This window comes from Anoplolepis gracilipes, chromosome 14, assembly GCF_047496725.1.
Source record: "Anoplolepis gracilipes chromosome 14, ASM4749672v1, whole genome shotgun sequence".
Taxonomy (NCBI): Eukaryota; Metazoa; Arthropoda; class Insecta; order Hymenoptera; family Formicidae; genus Anoplolepis; species Anoplolepis gracilipes.
In genome coordinates, this window is record NC_132983.1 from 697,904 (window position 1) to 719,901 (window position 21,998).

Genomic DNA, 21,998 nt, shown 5'->3' on the forward strand with positions numbered 1-21,998 from the left:
AATAAGTTTTTTTTTAAGAAGGATATATATATAAATACCAGTGTTTTTCTATATATTTCAATATATTTGTTATTAGCTACATACCTATATTTAGCATAATCGGTTCGGGTTTGAGCGTCATGCGTAGAAACAGGCTGAATCTGAGATCTAGTAAATCTGTACGGATCGTGCGTTCTCACCGACATGTTGCTACTTTTGAGATCATCGGGTACATTTGGGCCCAAACGACCTGTCGATGCGTTTAAATTTACCGCCCCATAATTTGCATTTCCATTGGTATTGTTGTATGAATCGTATGAGGACATGCTGTCGTAACTTCCCTATGTATGCAAACATAAATATATTTTAATAAATAGCTTCGTTTTCAATTACAATACGCAAGTCTGCATATTTGATTTAAAAAAGTTGACGTGCGTCTTTTTTCTTTTTCCTAAAAAACTTATTTTTTTAAATACAGTTTCTAATCATATGTACAATTATTAAAAGTTATAATAGAAAAAAAAAAAAAAAAAAAAAAACGGATTGACGCTTACCGCTTTCGGTTGTGCTCGTTCGAGAGATGACGTAGTGTTTGCTTTGTGAGGAGTTGCATTGATATAATTTCCCACATCCAGGATCGAGTCAATTTTGTTCACTCCAAGTCGTTCCTGGGCGGATCGTCCTACCGTCCCCCGCGGCGTTTGATTAATCGGTTTCACGTTTCGATCAACTCGCGGCGGTAGATCCGGAGGACTATGATGAGATCTAGGTTCAAAGGAATTACCACCCAGGTATTCCGGCGAGCCAGATTGATTGCTCATTTGACCAGACAAGGAGAAGCCGTACTTGCTGTCTCCTATTCCGCCTTGGGATCTTCTCTTTTGCTGCTCAAATGATTGCTACAGATAAACATATCAATTAATTATATGCAATAATTAATGCTTGTGTGTAATACAATCTGAAAACACTAACTCTATATTAATTTTAATTAATTTATCAAAATCTAATTCAGAAACTGAAAAAAATACTTTACAAGAAAGCTAGTGTTTACTTTACTCTATTGTTAACTCTAGCTTTCTTAAAAAATTAAAACAAGAGTTTATTTAACGAGAAACATTATAGATTCTTATCTGTATTATTAATTTAATTTCAAGTTGCATAAATCGATTTCTTTGCAACTTTGTATCTGAAAACATACATTACCTGATAATTCGTCGAGTACGGTGGCGGCGCAGTAGTGTCATCTTGAGTAGCAATACTGGGATCAGAACTGCTCTTTAGCCGCGATGGTGGACCCAAAGTGCCGGGTATAACGGGTGCCGGGCTCAATTCCAAATCGCTCTCCGGGGAGGAAGCGTAGGAGAGGCGAGAAGTCATCGGGAATAGGAAATCATCCGAGAGGGCTTCTTCCGGCTACGAGCGCAGACCACAGAGGATATAACGCAAACGATACATAAGTATGTGAATTAACGATGGCACAATGTATTTGTGTTATTTGCGCATGTATGTATTATATGTATACATATATTGTAGTGTGAAATATTTTTATGATCAATAAAATGCAATGAATGAGTTATTATATTTTTATGAGAGCTTTATGTCGCATTAAAATTTAATAATTAAATACTTGTAAAAAAGGATATTATAAATTAAGAAATAATTTACAAAGAGAAAGCAAAGTATATAATAATGAGTATTAGTATATCTCTCAGCATTTATATACATTCAAAAAATATACGAACACATATTGAAAACTAATGTCATGGAAAATTTGTCCAAGCAATTCTTTCCAATATAACAACAAACTTTCAAAGGAATTTTTTATATAAATTGTAAAAAATTCTTTTTTAATCGGCTTGAGAAAGCATTTCCAAATTTTAATTGCAACAAAATGGAAAGAGAAAAACTTGTGTTTTCATCATATCTGTTTAAAAGTTTTTGTTAGTATTATTTGCAACATAGCAGAATGATAAAAACATCAAGTTTTCTTTTTTTTCTATAATTAAATTACAAAAATATGCAAACTAAATCTGCAACTGAAAATTTTGATAATTTTGAGAAGAAAACATAGATTACACATAAAGTCATGCAAATTAAAGAAAAGCACATATTAAGCAAGCAGTATTAACTCTTTAACTACTTTAAACAAGTATTATTCGTCTGTAATTTGCATGCAGCAATGCTCGAATATGCTCGCTTTCGACTAACTTAGTTCTTGTATACCCAATACTACTGTCATGATGGAAAACTATTATATAAAACTATTATAGATCAAATTAAAGAAATATATCAGAATTACACCTCAATATTTTAAAAATAAAACGCATATTTATTAAAAGATTATAATAATAAATAAAGTTTTATATATATATATATTACACACTTTATATAATATGTATATATATGTATATATATTACTAGAATGATTACATAACGCATGTGATATATATATATATATATATATATATATATATGTATATATATACATATTTTTGTATAATATTTTAAAAGAGTCACGCTGATCGTACATAGAATCTTCTAAATTTCGCAGTTAAAGAGTTATAAGCAAGAGCAGGAATTTATATATAGCCGAAAAATTGCTCACGGATGACATTCGAGTTGAAAGGCGGAAGTAGAGGAAGTTTTTCCGCAAAAGATGTCGGTAAAATTGGCAACTGATGATGCGACAAGAGTACGTCGTGATTCTTATTCTCGTCGTAATACACGTTATTATTGGAAAATGGAGGTGGTGGGAGGGGGGGAGGTGGAGTATGAGCGTGTACAGACGGATGCGACAAGTCCCACACCGTGTATTGACTATATATCGACTATAACGAACAGAATCGCCGTACAATTTAATGTATATACGAGCGACGAAGAGGAATCGTGATATTTGTGAGGAAAGTGTGAAAATAGAAGAAAGAAAAAGTCAAAAACCTTCCCGATAGATGTATTTCTTTTAGTTAAGGTTCTTTTCGGTTTTTTATATATTTATTTAGAGAATAAAACAAAATAAAAAAATATATACGCGCATTCTGAAAAGGCACAAGATTCAGTATATAAAATCTATTCCCCTACCTTGGTTTGACTCATCCATAGCAAACCTTGCTGTTGGCGATCGATAAGTTCTCTGAGCTTCCGGTACCAAGCTTCCGGCGCATTAAGAGTAATCACCGCGCTAAACACGTGTCCCCAAATTTTATCGAGCTTCTGACATTGCTCTAGAAGCTTCTTACTGCTCTTGTGCGCAGATCTGTAATAATACGTCGTATATAGAATAGTAATAAAATTGCAGTATTATTTTTGTTACATTGTCCTTACTTTGGTATGCCAGCTCTCATCTCCTTAATGACTTGTTTCGTCTCGGCCTTCAGGAAGATAACAATCGGATAAAACTGGGCGTAATTTAAGCGATCCACGGCATTCGGAGTGATGTCTAACAATGCGTGTTTGCTCCTCTCCATTACCTCTCTAATAGCGCTTAGCCGAATGATACCGGACGTTTTAGTATTCTTTCCCGTACCGTCCTCCATTTGACTTTCCATTTCTATAACATTGAATATTTAATTACTAGTAATTTGCTTCAACAAAATAAACTTTGTAAAATGGCTCGATAAAGATAAATAATAAATAAATATTTACTCACGTGGAGACGTAAACTTGTCGGGAAAATCTTTGAGAAGTTTTTCCCTAGCGAGATCAGCTACGGGCCCAAATAGAACAACGGGCCTGATAAATCCAGGATGTCGTAAAATCACACGCTCATAAGCTGGAAACTTGCTGACGCTATCGGAGAACACCACATCGTCCCAATGATCCTAAAATACATATACAAGATGCATGAAAATTGATCTAATCAACTATCAACAACATAGATAAGTTAATTATTTCAATCTAATGCTTATGATATATTTATAATATGAAATCAAAAGACAAGTATCGTTTAAACAATAAAAAGTATATATTAATAAATTAAATAAATAAAGTATAAACAAATAAATAAAATATATATATATATATATATATATATATATATATATATATATATGTATATTTTCTTTAAGGGAGAATGAGAGAATTGTATGTATACCCTTCCCAAAGACTTTGAACGTCTGTGGCTATTTCTTCTTCTTCTGAAGAAGCTACCTCTGCTTTCACTGGCACTCATCTCTTTCTTCGTCGCATTAAATTGCGCGGTTGCGAGCTCTTCAGCACGGGCTTTGTTAGGTATAATACCTTTCTGTACTTCCTGGTTGTTTCGTCCAATTCGGAAAACCTGCCAGGATCCTACGACACCATTGTGAAGGGTATCCATCACATGGAAGACATCTCCGCTACGAAAACTCATTTCACCTTTCTGTGGTTGCTCGTAATGAAAATGAGTTCTATGCAAAAATACACATCAATTGTAATCATCTTTTACATGCCAGAAAAAATTAACGCTAATTGTAATTAATTATATAATATCCTTTAGTCGTTCATATCATTAATATTAAAAAAAAATATATATATATTTGTTGAATATATTCGATATAAAAAAAAGGAGTATATTCGATATAATAATAAATATTCAAAGAGTAATTTGTATAAATGTTACTTACTTTATATGAAACGAATCACCTCTGCCGGATGCAATAATCTGATCATATTCCTGACGTCGATGTTGTACAATAAGATCGATCTGCTCTTGCAAGCTAAGAAGAAACAGCACAGCCTCCTCTCTCGTTACTCCCTTCATATCCATATCATTTATCTATAGCAACAATTTAATATATGTAATCAAATATCATACAATATATATCTGTAAAAATCTAATTCGTTTCTAAAGTCTTTGGAGTCTTGAGTAAACTATTATTCAAATATATGTTCTCTGTATATATTTTATTCTAATAAAATACCGTATATTTAAAATTAAAATTATTACTATTCTAAATAAAATAAAAATCTTTAAAAATCTCTGAGATAAGAACATAAATATATTGTTAAACTTATTATTAATAGTATTAATTTTGTTTATATTTAATTTATTATATTATCATTTCTAAACGTCATTCATTAATATGGATTCTAAGTATTATCTACTTGATATGGTATTAGTACTACTATATACTTGATATAAATTTAGTAACTAACCTTTAAGATTTTATCTCCTGGCTGAAGACCTTGAAGTGACGCAGGACTTCCCGCTTGAACTGCAGTCACAAAGACCCCGGTTTCGTTGCCGCCACTTAATCGCACTCCTACAGATCCTTCCTTTTGGAAAGTAATAAATCGAGGATCCGGCCTGTAAATATTAAAAGAATAATGTATGATAAATTGAATATTGACCAATTAAAAGAAATTGAATGATACTTTATCAACTTACATGGGTTGCTTTGTTCGAGGTGAAACCGAGTCTTCATCGTACAGTTGTCTGCGCGTACTATAATAATCTATAAAAACAGTCCATTAATAATACTTTAATAGAATTTTAAAATGATATTTAAAATTACAAATAAAATTTTCAAGAAAATAACACTCAATAAAATTCTCGATAAAGGAAAATTCATTCAGAATTCAATTGACAGAGAAGCAATAAATCTAAAATATGTAAATACAATAAAATAAATATATTTATATCTCATTTATTAAAACTGCCACTATTTTAGAACATTTTAAAAACACGTACCTTCCGGTCTGGGCGGAGGTGGCCTAGGTGGATCCACGGTAGGCGTAGCTGGTAGATCTAGTTGACTCAGAGACACGTCCATCAGCGGACCCCGCGAACGACCTCTCGGCACGAGATTACTCTTGTCGTCCAAGGGTTGCCTCGTAGGCGGTGGAACGTACAAGTTTTGACTACTATAACTCGCACCCGACAGATATTCACCGCTATCTCCTTTACCTTGCTGCTGTACGTGGCAACACGAGCTGTCCCGTGTAATTACAATTGAAAGCCTGTCTTTGCACTGGTCCATCAGCTTTCTAGCTTCTTTCAGACTCATATTATCAGCGGCAACGCTGCCTATTCGGGTTAACACGTCCCCGGTTTTCACTCCGATATTTTCTCGAGTAACCTCCTTTACGTACAATCGGCATCCCAGCACTATGCCAAAGTCTAGAAATCAAGGTAACATCATTGTCGTGTGTTTTACGACAAAAATAAACCAAGATTAGATTAAAAATTTAAATTCTTTTTAATAAAATTTTAAATTATTGCCTCTAAATTCTACAAATTAAATTTTAATTGTAAGTTAAATTAATTTAATTGTTTTAGATTCTCTTTCTTTCTCTCACTTTGAAAGTTAAATGTCTCGGCAGTTAGATATCAGACATTGTTCAAGTTTTGGTCACCGTGAGACTGTTATGTGGCGTTCTAATTATACATACCGTCCTTTTTATTGTTTCGCGTGAGCGTGAGTCGATGACTCTGTGGAGCAACGGTGCCTAAACAACCGGGTGAATTCGAAAAAGCTCTTCGTTTAACAACCAACAAAACGGTAGAACCAGAATCCCGCAGAACCCGCACGGCAGCCCCATAATCGGCGCCTTCCAATGATACCCCATTAGCAGAGATGATACGGTCGTTAACTCTGTATGCAAATCAGATAATAATTTTATTTATTATATCAAATTAAAATAAGAGATTGAAATCACAACAAAAAATAGAGATTATTAAGCAAAATAATACAAACACATTGCGGATGTATTCTTTTTAATTCTCTACGTAATATTTTAATGCTTGGCCAAAAATTAAAAGTTTATTGCAATAGAAGAAAAATAGATGTTTTAACGTTTTATATATAAAAACGAAATGTGTGTGTGTGTGTATATATGCTTTTGTTAAATATTAGATATTAAAAAAGCTTTTAATTTTACTTGTATGATAAACTTACTGTAATTTTCCTTCAGCTGGACCAGCTTTAAGTACATCGGAGATTGCAATCGCTGGATCACCATTAGTAAAATGAGGATTATCGCGACCTCCTGACACAGCTATACCAAAGCCGTAACCGGGAACTCTGGTGACTGTAACGTGATGAATTTCCCATCCTCTGTCTCCAGTCTAAAATTAAAAACAAAAAATTATGACAATTTTCAAAAATGCAAAAATTTCATCAATAATCAGACAAAAGATATCATTATATTAGAATATTTTACACTCAAGTTTTCCTTCATCTAGAAATTATTTTTATTTCACAATATATAATGTTAAACGCGTATTAGATGCAGTTATTCCTTTTTTATCATCACAAAGATATAGTAATTTGAAAGACAATCCAAATGTTTTAATCTATTCAAAAATTAATTACTTTTATATTTCTCCATTTAATTCTTGTATACTTATATTTTACGCGTAATGGTATTTTATACGCATCTATAAGATAATGGTAGAAAAGTATTTCCTAAAGAAGTCGATAATATAATATTATATATATTATTATTTTATATATTATTATTTTTTACCACTTTCTTCGCTAACGCTATCGTGCACATGTTTGTTCAAATAGCGATATCCAATTGACACATGATTATCATTAATTCATTACAAGAATATTATGTTGCGAAAGACACAATTTTACATCATAGTCTTACATCTTACCTTTTAACAATGCCAAGTACAAATATAAGCACAGTTATCTCTATCATATATATAAATAAGATAATATGCTAGTGTGAAGAAACGCACGCACGCACGCACACACACACACACAATATTACCATATCTAATAACAAGTATATATTCTGTGCGATAAATGACCGCAAAAACGATCTCGATAAAAGATTATATCTTAAATTTTTCATATCATAACATTATTATAAATAATAATAACGATAATGAGGATTCTATTATATTTAGAAAGTTTCTTCAATTTTGTTCGATAAAAAAGAATATTAAATATAAATAGAGTTTAATTTTGATAAATTACATATTTTTTTTCTTAATAAAATTATCAACTTAATTATTGATGAGAGCAAAATTAAATTACTCCAACAAATGTAAAATAAATGTTAAATATTATACAACATACATATATGTATATCGATAAAAAAAGATTATCAGATTTAATTCGCATGTACGGACGCATAATGACACAACGCTTAACCGGCAATTAGAAGACGGTATCGCTTAATTAAAACTCATAATTCATTTCCTACGCACGTGGAAGCGTAATACAATGAAGTAATTATACTCCGCATTCCACGGACAGCCTGGTGTATTCCCCAATTCTCCCGTGGTGTGTTTTCGTCAAAATATGCACCAACTAAATTAATGATAATCATCACGAGTACTCGTCCGCCATGATAATTGGATTTTGGTGAAACGGGAACAATGAACCGAGTATGTTGTTAAAAGCACGCGAATTCCGTAACAATTTGTCGTGGTAAATTTAGCCGGATGGCCTTATGAATCTCACTTGAAAGCACGTGTGTTATGAGGTCCCCTCCCTTCTATACGAGAAAGCGCCGATCGACAGATAATCCAATACCCTGTATCAAATGGCAGAGTTATCGTCCTCGAATAGCGAAGCTATACCTGATCTCATGATTCGATCAAGTATTATGTACATCCTGACTTGAATAGATAAGAAATAACAACAGTGATAGAGCTCGACAAACTTTACTCCCCTTGTCTCTTTGTTAGATTGTATTATTGTAACACGATAATAGAAACAAAACGTAAAATGCGATAAATCATTGATTATTTCACAATTTATTTTGACTTTTCATTATCTAAATTTTTTACACAAATATTAGAGACAATAAAAGATATCGAGGATTCTATTATATTTAGAAAGTTTCTTCAATTTTGTTCGATAAAAAAGAATATTAAATATAAATAGAATTTAATATTGATAGATTATATATTTTTTTTCTTAATAAAATTATCAACTTAATTATTGATGAGAGGAAAATTAAATTACTCCAATAAATGCAAAATAAATGTTAAATATTATATATATATATATATATATCGATAAAAATAGATTATCAGATTATTAAGCGAAAAGATGATGAATTTCATTAACATGTGTATTGTAAAAGGGTAGACTGTTTGGCATACTTAGAACATTTTAAAAAGCAGGAATTTTGATTTTTCAATATCTAAATTTTTTACACAAATATTAGAGACAATAAAAGATATCGAGGATTCTATTATATTTAGAAAGTTTCTTCAATTTTGTTCGATAAAAAAGAATATTAAATATAAATAGAATTTAATATTGATAGATTATATATTTTTTTTCTTAATAAAATTATCAACTTAATTATTGATGAGAGGAAAATTAAATTACTCCAATAAATGCAAAATAAATGTTAAACATTATATATATATATATCGATAAAAATAAATTATCAAATTATTAAACGAAAAAAATAATGAATTTCATTATGTGTATTGTAAAAAAAAGGGTTAAAAATTTTATTTTAAACCCTTAAAAAGCAGAAATAATCCCGCATTCAAATTTATTTAAATTATTCAAACGGTTTTCGAATATTCATATCAGCCCTGATATCGAGCCTAAGGATCTCGGGATGCACTACCTGACCGTCGAGCCCGCCGGTGGAATTGTGTACAGTGCCATGGGTCGACGAGATGGAGTTCGGCGGGGATCCGGAGTTTCCCACGTGACAGCCGCTGCCGCCGCCGCCGCCGCCGCCGCCGCCGCCGCCACCGCCACCACCACTGCCGCCGCTGCCTCCACCGCCGTTTCCGCCACCGATCCCGACGATATTGTTATCGCTCCTGTCCATCCTGCGTATCTAGGGGAGGGTGACGTCTCTTCCCTTATCCTTTCGCGCGCGTCCAAGAAGACGATTCTCTCACGGGCCGCTTCCTCGCCGCACACTTCCGCCGATTCGCGATCTGAGATTCTGCATCCCTTCCTCTTCGGACAGCCGCCTCTCAGGTGAATCACGCAGGATCGCGTAGTGCCTGATCGACGTGTCGTAAGCAACTTTGCCGCAAACGCATCGTGCGAACCGTATACCTGGTGAACGCGCAATCAATGGATCGCCGTGTCTCTTGCGTAAACACGAGATTGCTCGTTCAAAGTGAAAGACCGTTAAGCGATGTTAACGTGACAAAAGATGTCGTCCTCCTTTTGTTGATCGAGAAAACGGAATTGTTTGTGAGAGAAGGGGGCACAACTATTGTTCGAAAGGCATTCCTTTACGACGTCGATGTTTCTTCTTTTTCCCCCGTTAAAGAAGAGAGAAGATAATTGATGTTTGATGTTCACGTACTACAGATGGTAGTGCTTCTTAATGCTCTTTCTGTAGAAAGTATAATCTTGAAGAATGTTGCTCTAGAATCTGCACAGATTGATTTGTATATTGCTTTTCGCTGGTTCTCACTCGACGTATGCGTATAATACTGATAATCAACCATCAAGATAAATGTTTATCGCTTTTTAAATTTCATTTCTGAGATTTAATCTTTGAGTTTCTCTTCACACAAATGCACAATACGCAAAAAAAAAAAAATTCTGGAATTCAACACAATTCGTTAAATTGACAGAATAAACAGCCGCGAGTTTCTTACTCCTATATATATATATTAGCCAGATAATTTTGAACCAATTTTCCTTTTCGAAAAAAAAAAAAAAAAAAAGAAAAAAAAACTCAGCACTCTTAACACGAGAGAAATTCCGATTTCAAACGTTAATTTAAAATGATAATTCTAGAATTATAAATACACATTGGGATAACATTTTATTTCAACAAACGCCACGTGTGCATTTCTTTCATTCAGACGACGAGATTTCCACAATTGCACGTGAAACTGAACACTTTTTTCGCGTCGTGACCCAGCCGCGGATTTTCCTGAACGAATATTGAACCGATCGACCTACGCGAACCTCGTAATCCGCGACTGACCCGTTTCTCTCCTCGTCGCGAATTTCCCTTCTTCATTCCATTCTCCGTGTGGCGACTCGCTCCGGTTTGCCTTGCTCGGTCACGTAGCCATAGCTTCTCGATATACAGTCTCGTCGTCGTCGTCGTCGTCGTCGTCGGCGCTTTTTTCCCCCTCGCGTCAGACGCGATGTAGCGTGAAGCGTTCAATTTCGAGATCACCGCGAATCTTTGTCGTACATTCGATCTCAAATCCCTCCCCTCGACAATCTGGAAGCTTATATTAGATCTTGGATGAAAAATCTATGAAATAAGAAGAAAGAAAAAAAAAAAAATTGTAAACCTTCACGAAAACAATAATGAATAATCAATCGCAGATCAAGATATTCTTCAAGTATTTTTATAAAATTTCTTGCAACAGTTTTTTTATTCTCCCTCACTGATTTTGAATTCAATTTATTGTTTCATATTTACGATTTGACAATTTGGGCGCTTCTTCTTTTCGCTTCTTGAGATTCAAGGGATCCCTTTCTACTTTTATTTCAGATTCTTATTGTCTTTAAGCAAGAGACTCAAATCTGTTTCCTAAATTACAAATCAATTATTTCCAAATTATCAGCTGTTTTCGAATCATGTATAATTCCAGAATTTTTTCTCTCTCTTCATATTTTACATTCTTAAGTCTTTGTGAATCTCGTGATATATAATATTAATATAACGTTAAACGGCAAAAATAATCTCGTGTTAAAAAGGAAGAGAAAAAAATCTCGATCGATCTCATTGTCAGAGATTAGACTAACAATAAGCTGAAATGATAAAATTGAAAAAGAAGCAGACATTGCAGACAAGATTGTTGATTATCAGTATTATAAGAGAAAGAAGCTCTTATCTATACAGGGATTCCGATATAACAAGATGGCTTTAAACACTGTATATAATTATCTCGGCAATTTCGCCGCAAAACTCTCTCTCATCGTCTCTTTCCTGTCCTTTCTCTTCCTTGCTTCTCCCGTTCTTTATGCACAAAAATACCTCGTCTCACGACGACCGGAAGCGCATTTCCAAAAACTCGCTGAAGGCCGTCGACACACACAAACAGGTTCCCGTCCAGCTACCTGCGCTATGATTGCTCAAAACGAAACCACCACAAAACCGGATCGCAATTTAAATCACCGAGACGACCTCGCTCGTCTTTACTTAGAGAGTCGATCTAAATCGCCACTGAAGAAAAAAAAAAAAAAAAATAAAAAGAAAGAAAAAGATAATTAAAAAGAAAAGAATACTCTTCAGCTTTGAAAACTCACAACGATTCACAAACTCATTCAGCAAAACACGTGCAGGTTACAACTTAAATTTTGAAATTACCAAATGCCGGCGATTCGCGATTCACTTAAGACTTAACGTGTACTACTCGAGCCAACTTGCGAAAGATTCCGGACTCTGGAAACACTACAAGAGGATCGACGCGATACCGATCGTACACGTTATCACACGTGAATCAACAATGCTTCATCACTCGTGACGATAAATTCGGCGCGACTCGGGTAACAATTCCTGGACGTTTTCCCCGTACATACATATATATATATATATATATATATAGGCACTGCACACGACGAATTGGCACGCACGACACGTTTCGCGGGCGTGGATGAACGTGGCGCGGGTGCATCATCTCACGAGCGATATTCGCGTCAACTCTCTCGCCGCATCTCGCGTGCACGCGGCCTTCGCGTGCTTAAGCTAATCCAATGGAAATGGCAGAGAAATGGGGCCGGGTGGTGAGAGATCTTCTTCCTTCTTTTACCTCTTCCCCGAAGAAGACGGGATCGGTAATATTTCGGAGACGATACCGAAGAGGAATGCCCCTTCGCCGGGCGCGGGAGTCCTGGAGACGAACGCGTTTGGTTTCTCTATCGTCAGGTCGCGACTGTAGAATCGGTCGAGGACTGCAGGGACGCAAAAGGACGGAGACGGAGCGGTGATGGAAGGAGGGACAGTGATGTTTAACGCACACATACAAGAGAGAGAGAGAGAGAGAGAGAGAGGGCAAGACGACGAGGGGGAGGGCGAAAAGAGAGAGGAAGAGAGGAGCAAGGAGGGTAGAATCGGGCACTCGACACCGGTTTTGCCTGGTCGGTTGGCTTAGTTGGCAAGACTACAAGCAGAGGTCGTTCCTCGACCAACATCTTGGTCGTACGAGCGTGTGCGTGCGTGAACGTGATGGTGGGTGTATGCGTACGTAGGCCTGGTACGCCGTATGTATGTACGCACGCGGGGCCTGGCTCTACGGAGAGATCATTAACTGGAATATGACACACCTTACACCAGCTGGAATTCTGCTTATCGCGCGGCCCTAGGTGTCCGCTTTCTGTTTCTCTATTCTTTGTCTTTGCGACTTAAAGAGTATCGCCATCGGGACGAGACCTGTGGATACAAAATCATCATCAGATTCCGCTCCCTTCCCTCCTCTATTGCCCTTTCCCTTTCTCACCGCTTTCTGGGTTTCAATTAAAATTACATATTTAGGCTGTGGAGAGGAACGAGCGACAAAAAATAGAGAACAAGCGAGAAAGAGTTACAGGCTTATGCATTCGTGCAAGATATATTCGTGAATAATGCTGGATCAAAGAATTGAATATATAAAAATAATAATGAAAAAAATTCTTCTAGGAAAATGGAGAAAGTGTATATATTGAAAGCTCGAGAAACATTTCGTTCTAAAAAATGGTCAATTCAATTTTCGTCGTTATAATAAAAATATCCTAATTTTGCAACGAGCTAATTAATAATAAAATAATAATTTCTTTTTCAACTTGCACATTTTCATATTTTCCACATTTTATCGCAATCTTTTTTTCTCTCTCCTGCTTGCAATCAATGCATAAATACGCTGCGTTAAATATAGAAAGTTTAAAGAGATGCAGTTGAAAAGAGCGCACCTTATGATATCATAAACGAAATGAAAGTTGACCTTGAATGGTCAGAGAAATGTATGCTGGAAGAAATGCTCAAATGTTCTAACGTACGACTGGTTTAAGATTCATGTAGCATTTTAAAGATCAATCGATTTAAAATGCTAATCATAGAGAGACCAATAAATAGAAAGAGAGAGAGAGAGAGAGAGAGAGAGAGAGATTAACACTATGTTTTTTATATAAAACTCTTTTCTCTCATCTTTCTTACGATAAATCATTCGCACAAAAAATTATTGCTTGAGAAAAATCTGATAATCATCAGAGTCTCAAAATGTGTGCATTTAAAAATTTACATCGAGACATAATTAATATTGTAATGCATTGCTTTCTCGTAACAATTTCTTCGACTGTAATATTAAATTTTATTTCGCTATAAAAACACCATGATACACTTATTATCTCTAAAATTAAACCGACCGGATCTGGTATATTTCTAAGAAAAAAAGTTGCCCTAATGCAACTGTCATATTTCCATCTAGCATAGATAGAAAAGCTATAAGCTTAGTCGATGATTCATAAGTTTCGTAAAACCGTTCTCCCGGTGTGAGATCACGAGATCACTAAAACAAATTGCGGCAAAAGCCATTCCATCGCGATCGTAGTAGATTACGCTCGCATTTTATACTAATGAGAAAAATTACGCTAGCGCTTCCCACAGTGCTCGCCTCATTACGTATGAATCTGCTTAACCATCGCGTTGAATCTGTACGCGTAGATATAACGGATTTGAAAGGGAAAATCTGACGCGGAGGCTACCGTACTACTTTTCAAGCGTGTCGAGGAGGCTATCGCGAAACGTGGAATGCAAATGACGTGGTCTACGCAAATTTCGCCCACTAGATACTCATATTTTAATGCACGAAAGAATCTTAAGCTTTTTCTTCATTCTCTTTTCAACTTCCGTCCACTTCTTCTTGGACAAAGTATCACGACGGGATCTCGGTTTAACAATGGAATTCTTTTCATCATATTCTTAAGTTTAAATGTTTTCCTACTATTCGAAAAAAAAAAAGGAGGCATGAGAAAAGGTTGTGGAAAAAAAATAACAAATCATTGCATATGAATGAAATTCGAGAAAAATTTTCCTTTTCAAAATGACAAGTGTACTTACCCCGCATTGAATAGTTATGGCAAAATCGCGTACGATTTATATAAAAAATAATTGAAATTATTCAAATTTGATAGGCAATAATGATTAAAAAAAATCGTGTAGATGGAGGTTGAATTTCAAGATTAAATGTTGGGGAAAGCGTGTTATAAACAGCAACCTTGCAGTTGCGTCGAGCACAAGGGAAACGTTTAGGAATGTAAAACGCTTGTGGATACGTATGTACATACACGACACCAGCGCATGATTCAAGCATCCAGAAAAATTCTGCCTCACGTCGTATCGCAGAAGGAAAACCGGATTTCAGAATCACGTTATCGGTTTAGGATAATCGCTTGTGTGAAACGTCAATTTTTTTTCACGAGATTATTACATATTTTATTAAATTATTACTTCTTATACATTTTTTAATTATTTTTTTAATTCACTTGAAATAGATGAATGCAAGAATCGGCATAAACCGATTATGATTCGTAATTATATAATGTTTAATTTTACGCCTCACTACGTTTACGAAATTTTATATATATTTTTTTTTTTTCGCGTGATATATAATATATAAATAAATTACGCAAATACGAATGGTGTGTATTAACGCTAACGTAAATTACAACCAAAATTAACATTAAGAATCGTGCTTATTTTATCAATTTTTTAATAACGATTCACTTTCTCCGTTTTTCTTTTTTATTTTGAAACACGTTGTACACAAGTATCAATGTACCAAGTCATAATGATAAATAACGCGCAACGAAAACCAATGATTGAGCACATTAATCTTTCATAGCATTCCACATGGGCACGAGAGTGCATAAAATGCAAAAAGCAATGTAACGAAGACGATGACGACGAGCACGCTCGATTTGCCAAGCAGCAACGTCATTCACACGCAAGAAAATCTTTCGTCAACCGCGACGGGCAAAAAAACTTATTGGCAACTTCGGGTTGACCGATCTAAGGACATTTCCTGTGGAATGTGCGCTTGTAATCCAGGTAGATCTAGGTACCTATCGCCGCAGGCAGGTAGCTGCACTAACCTTAGTAGCCAGACGAAAGATAAGACGACACGAAGGCGTGGTACGTTATTTGAACATCACTCATCTCGCACCTGCTGTTTTATTTATTTATTGATTTTCTTTTATCAAGAATTATTACATGTATATTTGAAAAATAATTTTTCAATAAATTTTAAAAATTTATATTTCAATTTGTTGAAACGAGATAAATACAAGAACATATAAACAGATTAATATGATCAAGTAATAATGTTTTTATGTCTCGCGCCACATTTATGTTTGATATTTGATATTTGTTTATTTAATATCTATATGAAAATACGCAAATCATCTCACACATATAAATCATAGAAAATTTATATATTTTTGTGAAAAGCAATAAAATAATATTATTTTAAATAAATGTTTTCGGTTTAACGGCAGTCTTTTTTTTTTTTTTTTTTTTTTTTTTTATGATTTTATACTTTTTTGAAGATTGAAAATTCTATAGCACACATTGTATAGTTGTCACGCTGACCTCCTCGCATTTTCACTTTGTTCATTTTCATTCCGTTTACCTGCACTTTAATGCGATTGACAACGCGCGCCAGCACTAATACGGCCGCATAAATCATTGTGTAGATAAATAAGTAGGTAGACAGGAATGGCATACTTTATATAATATAGGTTTATAGGGTCCCTTTCAATATTTAATTCTCAATACACTTTTTACATAACTATTATTTTCTCAATTTTTGAAAGAGCGCACAGAAGACAGCATTTCTCTTAGAGATAAAAGTAAACATCTATAAACGATAACACACGTTGTTTGTGCACCTAACCAGGTGCGATAAAATAAATTGCGGAAAGTCACTTGAAGAATCGTTTTATCAACAAGACCGACTTTTCACTTTATATCGATTAAATTATTCTTACTCAAATACTACGCGCGTAAAAAATTTAAAAAATTCCTTTGTTTGCCTGCATAATTTTCTATGAAATTTAACAGAGGCTGAGAATTGTTAAAAAAGGCGCGGCGTCGAAAGTGTTAACAAGCATATTAGCTGTGACGTCGTTGGAAAGTCACGAGACGTGCATATTATACACCTGTCGAAACCGGATTAGAAACGTCCCTCTGTCTACGACACAGTATCACACTTTTATTCTTGTCTCGTTTGTAATTATTTTTACATAAGGATATAAATAATTAATCCAGTCCACGACACAGAATGCTTTTCTATTTAGATCTACTAGTTCTATTCTCAGCTTTAAGAAGTGGTCTATGCAAATATTGTCTTTCTTTCAAATTAAGAAATTAGAAATATTTTCTTTATTGTGACAAATCCCTATTTTTAAAAAGCAAATAAATAAAAATAATGATTTTTATGATAAAAAACATAAATCTACATATCTAAGTTTAAATTTATATTGCACTGCAGAAAAAAATTTGATTTATAGAATGGGATTTCTTATTTTTCTTTATGCAAAAATATACTTGCAGTGTATTTTGAATCACTCTATAGAAAGAAAAAGGGCGCGCATAATAATTGCCGTACAATCAAACACGCAAAGTGCGCGTCTAGCACTATCCGTATATCCGATTATGCGGTCACTTCCCGTGAAATTATAGCTGGGAATCCGTTCTCTCTGCCTCGCAAACATGACGCGAAAAAATGGCAGCTCATATTCTCGTCGCGTTTTTACTGCTAAATTTTAACTCTTACATTTTGTTTTCGCAATAAATATCCTCCTCGTGCACAGAAAAAAAATAAGCGTCAAATCAAAACTTATATACTCATATGAGCGCGTTTATTGTTGTTTCATATATACGCAACAATTTAGAATCAATTTTTAGAAGAATTTAAAAATCTTAAATTTCAACAATATTATAATCTCATTTCAATACTACGATTGTCATTTCAAGAATAAAATAATTATTTTAATTCGAAAAAAAATTATAATCTTCGATTTGACCATATGTTTAAACTAATATGTTTTCTATCCAACATTTTTTCCTCTCCATTTAAGAAAATTATTTTTAAATAACAAGAATATATTTTGTTTGGTTGAACTATATAAAATGTTATAATCTCATTTCAAGATTTAAAACTAAAGATATCGTCAAAGTAAGAATATTCTTTTCTTCTGTGTGTTTAAAAAAACATACGGATATAGTCATATTTAAAAAAAAGTTGAACTTTGTCCATTAATATTACAGACGTATTTACAGATGTAATTAATAAATTGGTCGCAAGTTAGTCGACGTCTATTTATGGAGCCAATTGGTCTGCCACTCTTAATAATAGCACATATACCGCAGATAGATCAGAGGAAAATAGACGGTCTCTCAACGAGTTGACTCAACGCTACGCACACACGCGTGTGTGACATAACGCGTGGGTGCAGCCACGTACATGTGTATGTACACAAAACACTACGTCGTTCAGTTTACCGCAAAGGCGTAATAGATTTATACGAAAAACTTTACAACCGCAATACGTTTCAACACCTGTTCCCAACGTCAGCCGCACATATCGAAAGTATCACGTGCTTGCAAAAATGATATTGATGAAGCATGTGTGCGTGTCGTTCAAGTTGATATTATCTCGAGATAAATATCATTAAATACGCTGACCTATATAATACGTAAATACGCTAATTTGAGATTTAATTTTCATTTCTTCTTACCTTATGTTTACGCCGATGCCGTTTCGAGGTGCCAAAAAGGAAATCGTCTCTTAGCAAATGCGCGTCGTACGAGCTGCTGGCGATCCTCTTCTTCGACGTGGGCTTTCGAGATTTCTTGTGCTTCTTCTTTTTCTTCCTAAAGAGTCTGCGAAAGATCTTCATACTCTGTCGGCTAGACGACTATCCACACGAATGTTATCCAAGCGCAAGGCCGATGAAACACGAAGCTTATCGAACAACACAAACTCTGTCGACAGATTATTAATTATCCATATATTTATGCAAAATCATTGTTTTCTAACCGCGGACTTGAATCGTAGATATTTTATAAAGCGACGGAAAAATGCAGAAAAATTAACCAGAGTTACACGTTACACGTAGGTTCGCCAGACTATACTGTCGGGAGTGACGCGAGTATTCAATGCACTTGAACGATGCGCATCAGCTAAATCACTAGACGCGCCGCCGCGTTTACGCCAAAGCCCATGGAGTTACTCATCGCGGTGCGCCATGTGCGATGGGGGCGGATAATAGCTTATCGTCGTACATACACTAGATATACGCACCCGGATCAAAAGGCTCTGAAATTGTCTCTGTCATTTCCAACGCGGCCCATACGTTTGATTAATCGATCGCGCGAAGCCCTACCGTCGAATATCCGTCTCACTTTTACATCACGGGAAAAACAAGTTTATTGTTGAGGAATTTGAAATTATTTCTTCATTTATTCAAATATTTAATTACACTGAGCTACTGGTAAATTAAGTTTAATATTGTTAAAGAATTTGAAATTATTTCTTTATTTATTCAAATATTTAATTCTACTGAGCTACTGGCAAATCAAGTTTAATATTACAGTTGAATAATTTTTTTTTTTTTTTTATTTACTTATTTAAAGTCCTACTTACAATTAGCGTATTTATTAATTGATATTATTGAATAGAGAAGTTTTTGTTTGCTTAATATAAAATATATACTGTTATCTAAAAAAGTGTTATCTACACGAAAAAATAAATATCATGTATTTTAAGTATTATAAGAAAATTAAAAGTACGATAAGGAAATTGTGTTAAATATTTTCTATTTTATATGTTTTTTGGACTTTTCGAAAATTTTCCTTTTTGTCTGGCATTGTGTTCAAATAAAAAATTATTTTCTTTCTTTCTCACAGCGATTAATTGTAAATTCTTTTCTTAAAAATAATAATATCTATAATTTAATTGTGTTTACTTTTTTCATAAACATTTCGCGGTATTTATCATATCTTCGAAAGGAGAAAATATCTTTTACGAGAAACAAAAGATTATGTTGTCTTGATTATTGATTCAACGAGGTCATCACACTTCTCATTGCATTGATATCGGTTACACCGGATGCACCGTTAAAGGACGCGCGAATTGAAGTTCGCATACCTCTATACGAAGAATGAAGACAAAGCACTTCCGGAGGAAGAACTAAAATAAAAAGCCCAATACAATTTAGACTTGAATTCCTTTTCAATTAATTTCAAAATGCATGGTTATTTTTGTCAGTTTGAATATATCCTCAAATTCATTTTAATAACATCCTATTATCATAGTTAAAAAAATAAATTATTTATATAGTAATGCTAAGAGATTCGATTGATAATCTAATCGAATCTAATATAATCGCACAAATTATATGGTTGACAGCTCGAATATGTTTTCTGACAATTTAAATACGATAAATGCATTATCATTGAGAATGATTTAAAGTATAAAAAGGTAATTATTGATCAAAAGTCATATTGATATTCTTTATACATCAATATTATTATCTAACAAAAAGTCCAATAACAATTATTATAACTACATCATTTTGATCGCGGATATATGATTGTAAGGGTATTTCACGCCTGTTGATAACATTAATTCTTTACAAATATATGTATATGTTTTTAAGCGCTAATTATTAAATTTAGACCAGATATTTATGCTATCTCCATTTAATACTATTAATTAAATATATTTCTATAAATGATGTTACATTCGTAGACAAGTTTAAACGTATGTAATTTATATCTTAGATGTATATTATATTTTTTTCATTGATTTCTTTCTCATTGTAAGTTTTATTTTAAAGAAAAGTAATAAAATTCATGTAAGTAGACAAAAATGTTATTAAATATCAAAATAATTTTAAACTGTTGTATAAGTTGAAGATTATTGTAAATTTTATACGTGTGATATTATATGTTGTAATAAGATATCGTGTTATATATATAATTCGTATAATCCATTTTCCCTAAATTTCCATTCAACCTTGTGTTATTGTATTTACATTGTAAATTTTGTATGTCGATCTTAGATAGTTATAATACACTTTAAGTAGCGAGATATGAAGATAGATTAATAAGATAGATAAGAAATGATGATTATACAGTCTTCATACTTTAACGCACATCTATATGTTTGAGATATGCAAATGATAACGTGCTCTTTTTACATTTTTCGCATTTTTTTACAAGATATTCTACAAATGACAAAAACTGTGTAGTGTCATGTTTTGTACAGTTTGTTCATTTTTTTCTCTAAACGAGATAGCCCGAGATCATTCTCTCTAATATTCATTTAATTTACTACACGTAATATGTACATATTGCATTAAAAAATTTCATTAAAATCGCTCTTTATCTGATTCATTTTAATTATCTTTTATCATCTGTAAGTTATATTTTTGCTATTTTTTAAAATTATGTTTTATAAATATTTAAATTTTGACATGTGAGACATTGGTGATTATAATTTCTAATAAAAATTCTTATATTTCATAGGCCAATTTCAAATAAAATATCTCGATTAAGTTTTTATTATTTATTTTAAAATCTAAGTATATAAATCTAAATATAAACTTTTTAAATTTTTAATTACAGTTTAAAAATTATTAATGTTTTAATATGGTTCTTGAAAAAAATCGATTCCATTTTACGTTTTTATTTTTCAGGAATACTAAGATAATACCTCCCCCACAAAAGATAATTGAATAACTTCTATTTGAAACATGCAAACTATAAATACATTATTACATTCTTATTTACATTATCTATTACACACACCCGTTCTCTGCGTCAATGGCGACAAATATGGACTGTCTGTAATATAATGAGATAGAGTGTCGTGATATCTCATTGCCGACAACAAAACGCCCATCAGAAGTATATGTTGACACATTTGTGTTTGTATTACGTAGATATATATATATATATATAGCCATATATATTTTTATCACATTATTATTGTATAAAATTTTTCTTAAATCCTTTTTCACATTAAGCACTTTTTTCCTTGCAAAATGACAATCTACGATAAAATAATAATATTTACAGAATATAATTTATAGCAGTTAATTTCAGTGAATTACGTAGATAAAAAGCAATTTTGATGACAATTG

The 21,998-nt window shown here is 33.4% G+C and overlaps 1 protein-coding gene across 8 annotated transcripts in view; it reads right to left on the reverse strand.

Annotated features, from left to right (window-relative positions):
• Positions 1 to 21,998, reverse strand: part of Pyd (zonula occludens-like protein polychaetoid) — a 50,325-nt gene that overhangs the window by 2,903 nt on the left and 25,424 nt on the right. Inside the window, exons 1-16 of one of the 8 annotated variants that reach the window (XM_072906022.1) lie at positions 12,184 to 13,038; positions 11,851 to 12,039; positions 9,508 to 10,278; positions 6,855 to 7,024; positions 6,349 to 6,551; positions 5,648 to 6,076; positions 5,345 to 5,411; positions 5,113 to 5,263; positions 4,581 to 4,732; positions 4,070 to 4,364; positions 3,626 to 3,797; positions 3,301 to 3,526; positions 3,058 to 3,232; positions 1,183 to 1,392; positions 534 to 878; positions 85 to 320 (exon numbers count right to left, since the gene is read on the reverse strand). In XM_072906022.1, coding sequence (XP_072762123.1) covers positions 85 to 320; positions 534 to 878; positions 1,183 to 1,392; positions 3,058 to 3,232; positions 3,301 to 3,526; positions 3,626 to 3,797; positions 4,070 to 4,364; positions 4,581 to 4,732; positions 5,113 to 5,263; positions 5,345 to 5,411; positions 5,648 to 6,076; positions 6,349 to 6,551; positions 6,855 to 7,024; positions 9,508 to 9,717 — 3,041 coding nt within the window. In that variant the 5' untranslated portion in view covers positions 9,718 to 10,278; positions 11,851 to 12,039; positions 12,184 to 13,038. Of the gene's footprint in view, positions 1 to 84; positions 321 to 533; positions 879 to 1,182; positions 1,393 to 3,057; positions 3,233 to 3,300; positions 3,527 to 3,625; positions 3,798 to 4,069; positions 4,365 to 4,580; positions 4,733 to 5,112; positions 5,264 to 5,344; positions 5,412 to 5,647; positions 6,077 to 6,348; positions 6,552 to 6,854; positions 7,025 to 9,507; positions 10,279 to 11,850; positions 12,040 to 12,122; positions 13,039 to 18,587; positions 18,835 to 21,998 lie in introns of those variants that run through there. The other 7 variants (XM_072906020.1, XM_072906025.1, XM_072906026.1 and 4 more) reach the window with 7 other exon arrangements.